This window comes from Belonocnema kinseyi, chromosome 5, assembly GCF_010883055.1.
Source record: "Belonocnema kinseyi isolate 2016_QV_RU_SX_M_011 chromosome 5, B_treatae_v1, whole genome shotgun sequence".
NCBI lineage: Eukaryota > Metazoa > Arthropoda > Insecta > Hymenoptera > Cynipidae > Belonocnema > Belonocnema kinseyi.
This window is the reverse complement of record NC_046661.1, coordinates 94,712,863-94,720,041: the sequence shown is the minus strand read 5'-3', so window position 1 is coordinate 94,720,041 and position 7,179 is coordinate 94,712,863. Positions and strand designations below refer to the sequence as shown.

Below are 7,179 nucleotides of genomic sequence, written 5' to 3'. Positions count from 1 at the left end.
AACGAAAGGAAAATACCTTACTAAATAACCGGGGCTTAGCATAATTTTCGGATCGATACAATTTTGGTTGACAAATTCTTGTACTGAAGTAATTAATATTTTGAGGGAGAATGTTCCTTTTCCGCAAGGGAGAAATCGACGGATAGCAGAGGACATCATCGGAACGGCAAGAACTGTTTACAAATTTATTTTTTTAAGTAAAATTCCGTTACTGAAGAAGCATTTTCGGATGCCTTTAGATCATAAGGCCCAAGACAAAAATTCAACTCGGAATTTTTTTTTTGATCGGCACGGCCTGTCCCAATATATATTTTTTCTCCACGTTTTCGAGAACGAAAGGAAAATACCTTACTAAATAAACGGGGCTTAGCATGATTTTCGGATCGATACAATTTTGGTAGACAAATTCTTGTACTGAAGTAATTAATATTTTGAGGGAGAATCTTCCTTTTCCGCAAGGGAGAAATCGACGGATAGCAGACGACCACATCGGAACGGCAAGAACCGTTTATAAATTTATTTTTTTACGTAAAATTCCGTTATTAAAGAAGCATTTTCGGATGCCTTTAGATCATAAGGCCTAAGACAAAAATTCAACTCGGAATTTTTTTTTTTTGATCGGCACGGCCTGTCCCAATATATATATTTTCTCCACGTATTCAAGAACGAAAAGAAAATACCTTATTGAATAACCGGGGCTTAGCATAATTTTCGGACCGATACAATTTTGGTGGACAAATTCTTGTATTGAAGTAATTAATATTTTGAGGGAGAATGTTCCTTTTCCGCAAGGGAGAAATCGACGGATAGCAGACGACCACATCGGAACGGCAAGAACCGTTTACAAATTTATTTTTGTACGTAAAATTCCGTTATTAAAGAAGCATTTTCGGATGCCTTTAGATCATAAGGCCTAAGACAAAAATTCAACTCGGAATTTTTTTTTTTTTTTGATCGGCACGGCCTGTCCCAATATATATATTTTCTCCACGTATTCAAGAACGAAAAGAAAATACCTTATTGAATAACCGGGGCTTAGCATAATTTTCGGACCGATACAATTTTGGTTGACAAATTCTTGTACTGAAGTAATTAATATTTTGAGGGAGAATGTTGCTTTTCCGCAAGGGAGAAATCGACGGATAACAGAGGACATCATCGGAACGGCAAGAATTGTTTACAAATTTATTTTTTTACGTGAAATTCCGTTATTGAAGAAGCATTTTCGGATGCCTTTAGATCATAAGGCCCAAGACAAAAATTCAACTCGGAATTTTTTTTTTATCGGCACGGCCTGTCCCAATATATATTTTTTCTCCACGTTTTCGAGAACGAAAGGAAAATACCTTACTAAATAACCGGGGCTTAGCATGATTTTCGGATCGATACAATTTTGCTAGACAAAGTTTTGTACTGAAGCAATTAATATTTTGAGAGAGAATGTTCCTTTTCCGCAAGGGAGAAATCTACGGATAGCAGACGACAACATCGGAACGGCAAGAAACCTTTACGAATATATTTTTTTACGTACAATTCTGTTATTGAAGAAGCATTCTCGGGTATCTGTAGATCATAAGGCCTAAGACAAAAATTTAACCCTGATTTTTTTTTCTCGGCATGATTTTCGGATCGATACAATTTTAGACGACAAATTTTGGTACTGAGGAAATTAATATTCTGACGGAAAATATTCCTTTTCCGCAAGAGAGAAATCTGCGGATAGCAGACGACAACATCGGGACGGCAAGAAACGTTCACAAATTTATTTTTTTACGTACAATTCTGTTATTGAAGACGCATTCTCGGGTGCCTATAGAGTTCAGATCATAAGACGCGAAACAAAAATTCAACTCCGATTGTTTTTTCGGCACGGCCTGTCCCAATATAATTTTTTTTTACGTAGTCGTGGACGAAAGGAGATAACTTACCAAATCACCAAGTTTAGGCGGCGTTCCCGGACCATTACGTTTTTGAAAGGCAAACTCTTGCACTGAAGAAATTAATATTTTGACGAAAAATGTACCTTTTCCCCAAGGGAAAAATCTACGGATAGCAGACGACAGCATCTGAACGGCGAAAACCGTTTTCAAATCTATTTTTTAAGTACAATTCTGACATCGAAGAAACATTTCTAGATGTTTGGAAATTCAAAGAGAGTACCGTACCGATTAGAAAAAATTTTTGTCAGGATTATCCAACACTCCTAACATATATTATATACATTAGCATGACCTTATTTTTTAAAATCTTATTCTTTCGTTGTAATACTCTACTTTATTTCGAAGGCACACAAGTTCACATTGAAATTTGAGCAAAATCGAATATTATTAAGCCGTGCCCCAAAGGGATCGTCCATGAACTACATTACCAATTTAAGGCTGAGGGAGGGGGGGGGAACTAGTGAAACAAATTTTACAAACTTAGATGACGTTTATTATGTTTCTTGATGATTAATTAAAAAAAAAGTTTGCAATTTTCACGAAACATGTCCCTTTAAGGGTACAGTTCAAATAAACTATTAAGCTTGAAAATTACTTTCTTATTTCAAACTTCACACTCTTTCTCCATTTTAAAGAATATTCATTTTTCCTTCCTTTTTAAAAAAGTCCCCCTTTTGCTTGATTTTTCATTTAAATTTTGGTTTTGTTAAAAAAACTCGACTATTCCATTGAAAATTTAATTAATTTGTTGATAAAGCAACTATTTTGTTAAGAACTCATATAATTTGGTCAAAAATGAAACTATCTAGGTTGAAAGTTGCACCATTAGGTTAAAATTATTTTTTTTTGGTTCAAAATTCATCTCTTCATTGGACCAGTTTTTTAAATTGAAAAAATAGCTATTCCATTGCTGTTGAAAAAATTATATTTCGAATTGAAAATTGATCTTTCCCATTTGAGAATTCAATTACTTTGTCGGAAATTCATCTTCCTTGTGAGGATTTAACTATTTTTGTAGAAAATTGATCTATATGGGTTGAAATTAAATTATTTATTTAAAAATTGTAATACTTGGTAGAAAATTAATTTTGTTGTTTCAAATTCGTCTTTTTGTGTGAAAAATCATTTTTCTCTTTTTTTATTAATCATATTGATTGTGAATTTACCTTTTGTTATTAAAAAATTCGTATTTTTTTGTTCCATTTAACTGGAAAACCATTATTTTGCTATTTTTTGAAAATTAGTTTTTCAAACTGAAAGTGTAACTTTCTATAAAATTAATCTTCTTTTTAATTTTCTTTTCGCTGTGTATTTTAATATTTTGATACACATTCATATTTTTGGATTAAAAAATATACGTCAAAAATTCTTCTTTTTTTGTTGTTGAAAATTAATCTTTAAACTGAAAATGTATCTATACTATTTTTATTGAAATTTTATTTTAATTCAACTGTCTTGATAGAAAATAAAAGTATTTATTTCATAATTAAACTATTGATTTAAAAAATATCAAAATCGAAAATTTTAATAAAACAGTGGCATTTTTAATCAAAAAAGGTAAAATTTCGACGTGATGAGACGAATATTTCATTAAAGAAAAAAGAAAAATTTGCTATCAAAACTGGCAAAGTTCAATTTTTGGTCCAAAAGTTAAATTTGACAAAAAAGAGAACATTTTCAACAAAATAGTTACATTTTCCGCCAAATAAATAAATTTTTAACCAAAAATATTAATTTTTAAAAAAGTATTTCAAGCAGTTGAATTTTCAATCAAAAAGTAAACGAAATTCTAACCAAATTGTAAAATTGTTAACAAAACAGTTAAATTTTGAAGCATTGAACAGTTTTATTTTTAACCAAATAATATAAAATTTCTACCCAAAAGGTTTATTTTCAATAAAACAGTCAAATGGTCAACAAAAAAAAACATTTTTTGGTCAAAAAAGAACAAAAATGTTAATTACATTGTTATTTTTTGTTTAAAATTATTTGCCTTTGGATTAAAATTATTTTTCAAACTGAAGATTCAACTATTGCATTTTTATCGTACATTTTTTTATTTTAAAATTCAACTATTTTCTTTCAAATTTGTATTTTTGGTAGACAATTATTCTTGTGAGTTAAAATAATGTTTTTTTCGTTGAAAACTTAACTGTATGGTTCAAACTCAACCTGCTTTGTTGAACATTGAACAATTTAATAAAAAGGTATCCTTTTAGGTTCAAAGATCAACTATTTTGTTGAAAATTCGTTTTCGTCGATTAAAAATTAAAATCATTTTGTTTAAAGTTCATCTTGTTTGGTGGAATGCAGCATTTTTTTAAAACATTAACTCTTACTTTTCTCTTGAAAATTCATCTCTTTTCGTTGAAAATTAATTTCTTTATAGTAAATTTAACAATTTTGTTTAAAAAATATGTTTTTGGTTTAAGGTTCATTATTTCAGTTTCTTCGAGATCCTTTACTTTGTGTAAAAAATTATTAGATAACAATTATTATATATAAGAAATTATTAGATAATAATAACAATCCTATCTTTTATAAATCGCATAACCCAGTATGTACTATCGAATTATTATTCAAATTTTTACAACAACTTGCCACCATTTATTAATTCGAAATCACGAACCCCTCTCTGAAATGACAATTTTTACTTCGTATCTGACTTTCTATTGAACGCATTTCAGAAGAAGTCAAAAAGCTCATTCGTCAACAGACATACGACCAGCTCCCAAGATTTTTCAAAGACCTCGTTGCCGTCCAGCGAAGAGGATTTCTTCCTGAATATCTCCACCCCTTCGCTTCTATCCTTTACGGATTCAGAATATGAAAAATCCGCCGAGTGAAGAATACCCAAAGAAATCTATTATATATACTTAAATATAGGTCCTTTAAGAAGTGGAGAATTCTTGTGAAAAGTTCTGTGAAAAGTCTTGTTATATTCAAATTTTATTATAAAAATATATTCGTCAATTCTACAGATCAATATTGCTTTATTTTACAGTTGAGGCATGGTCGTGCGGTCGTGTAGACCGCACCAGAGTTTTGTTATGCCCCCTCCCCCCTCGGTCTTCCACAAGGCTGTCGTCATTAGTAGCTTTAGTTTTAATTGTGCTTTCGCAGAGGTAGGTTGATATCTTTTGGTCCTGCGTATAATTGTTCATACGCGGTCCATCCGGCCGCACGTCCACAGTAGCATCAAGATTTTATCTATTTTTTTCCATTTGTTTCAAGGTATTTAAAATTTAATGTGTCACATCCAAACAACCTTGATTTTTATGTGGATAGAAGTGACAAATTAGTGTGGGCTTATGGCCGTGCGGTCTCTCAGACCGCACCTTCTTGCCATATTTTCGAAGCCTTTAAATTCCCTTGAAATTCTTTAAAATATTTTTGAAATAATCTGAAATCCCATTAAATTCATTTAAATTCCTTTAGATGTTTTGTTAGTCTTTTTAGATTTTTTTCATATGTTTTGGGCGCTCCTTGAGGTTCCTTTAAATCACAGAAAACCCTTGAAATCATTCAAATATTCTCCATATTATTTTAATATAGCGAAATTTCTTTAAATCAGTTAAAATAAATTCAAAACAATTAAAACACATTGAAATTCTTCGAAAACTTTTTTCATCTTTTTAAATTTCTTGATATCACTGAAAATTCTTTAATTCCCCAGAATTTTTTTATGAATACATTTTCAATCCGGTGAAATTTTTTGAAATCTCATTGCACCCTTTCAAACCTTTTTTAATATCTTGAAATTCCTTGAAATCATTAAAAACTTAATTCAGCAATATAAATAACTAATTTATGGCTAGAATTCAGAGAGTGATTATTGTTAGTAACAATTTTTAATGGTTTAAATTTAGAGCTCATGAAATCCTTTCAAATATTTTTAACTCATATTAAATCCCACTAAAATCCTTTAAATACTCTCAAATCTTTGGTAATTTCTTAAAATCGCAGAAAATTAAAAAAATTTCTAGAGTCTTTTTGAATTGTTTAAAATATCTTGAAAATTCAGGGTCCAATCTTGACCAATTGTTTTGGATTCTATTATTTGGAATCTTTTTGAAATTTCTAAAATCCTATGAAATATTTTTTGAATTTCTTAAAATTTCATGAAATATCTTCAACTTCTTAAAAATGTCTAAAGCCCTTGAAATCTCTTGCAATATTTTTAAATACATAATCCCTTATATTCTTCATAAATTCTTTCTGGTAACACATGATATTTTTTTAACATTTTTTGAAATTCTATGCAACATTCTTTTTTTTTTAAATCTCTTGAAATTACTAAAATGTCTTAAAAGCACTTTAAATCTTTTTAAAAACATTTTAAATCCCACGATATTCCTTCAAATCTTGTCGAATTTCTAGAAATTCCAAACAATATTTTTTAATTTCTTGAAATCCCATAAAATACTTTTTAATTTCTTGAAATCCCATAAAATATTTTTTAATTGCTTTAAATCCCATTAAATATTGTTAAATTTCTTGAACTCACCAGAAGCTCTTAAAATACCTTTAAATGCGTTTAAATGTTCTCGAATACATTTTGAATTCAGCGTTATTTCTTGAAATTCCATACAATCTTTTCAAATTTCTTTAAACCTTCTGAAATATTTGGAAATTGGTTTAAATGTCTTTAAATTATTTTAAAAACCTTTAAAATGCCTGGCAAAAATTTTCAATAAATTTGAAATGCCGCGATATTCTTTGAAATTCCTCAAAATTTCAAATTCCTTGAAATCCATGAAATCATTTTAAATTATTTTTAAATTTCTTGAAATCACTACAAAATCTTTCAAAGCCCTCTGAACTTTTGAAAATACATTTGAAATCCCGCGATATTCCTTTAAACCATTGAAATATTTTCATTAAATTTAAAATCTCACGATATTTTTTGAAAATCCTTAAAATAATTTCAAATTTCTTGAAATCTCCTTAAATCTTTAGAAATTCCTTTAAATCTCACGATATGCTTTGAAATTCCTTAAAATCTTTTGAAATTTATTTTAATTATTACAAACCTTTAAAATCCTTTTCAATATTTTTTAATACATGTGCATCCCTCAATATTTCTTGAAATTCCTTCAAATACTTTCAAATTACCTAAAACATTTTTGAATTCCTTGACATTTCTTAAAACCACAAAAATCCCCTAAAATCCCTTTGAATGTTTTTAAATACATTTTAATTTCAGCAATATTTCTTGAAATTCCTTGAAATATTTTTA

The 7,179-nt window shown here is 29.2% G+C and overlaps 1 protein-coding gene across 1 annotated transcript in view; it reads left to right on the top strand.

The window, feature by feature from the left end:
• LOC117172812 overlaps positions 1–4,859 on the top strand; it is an 11,794-nt gene extending 6,935 nt beyond the window's left edge. Inside the window, exon 3 of the mRNA XM_033361051.1 lies at positions 4,628–4,859. Within this exon, the coding sequence (XP_033216942.1) occupies positions 4,628–4,786 (159 nt within the window). The 3' untranslated portion in view covers positions 4,787–4,859. The remainder of the gene's footprint in view (positions 1–4,627) is intronic.
• Positions 4,860–7,179: the final 2,320 nt, after the last annotated feature.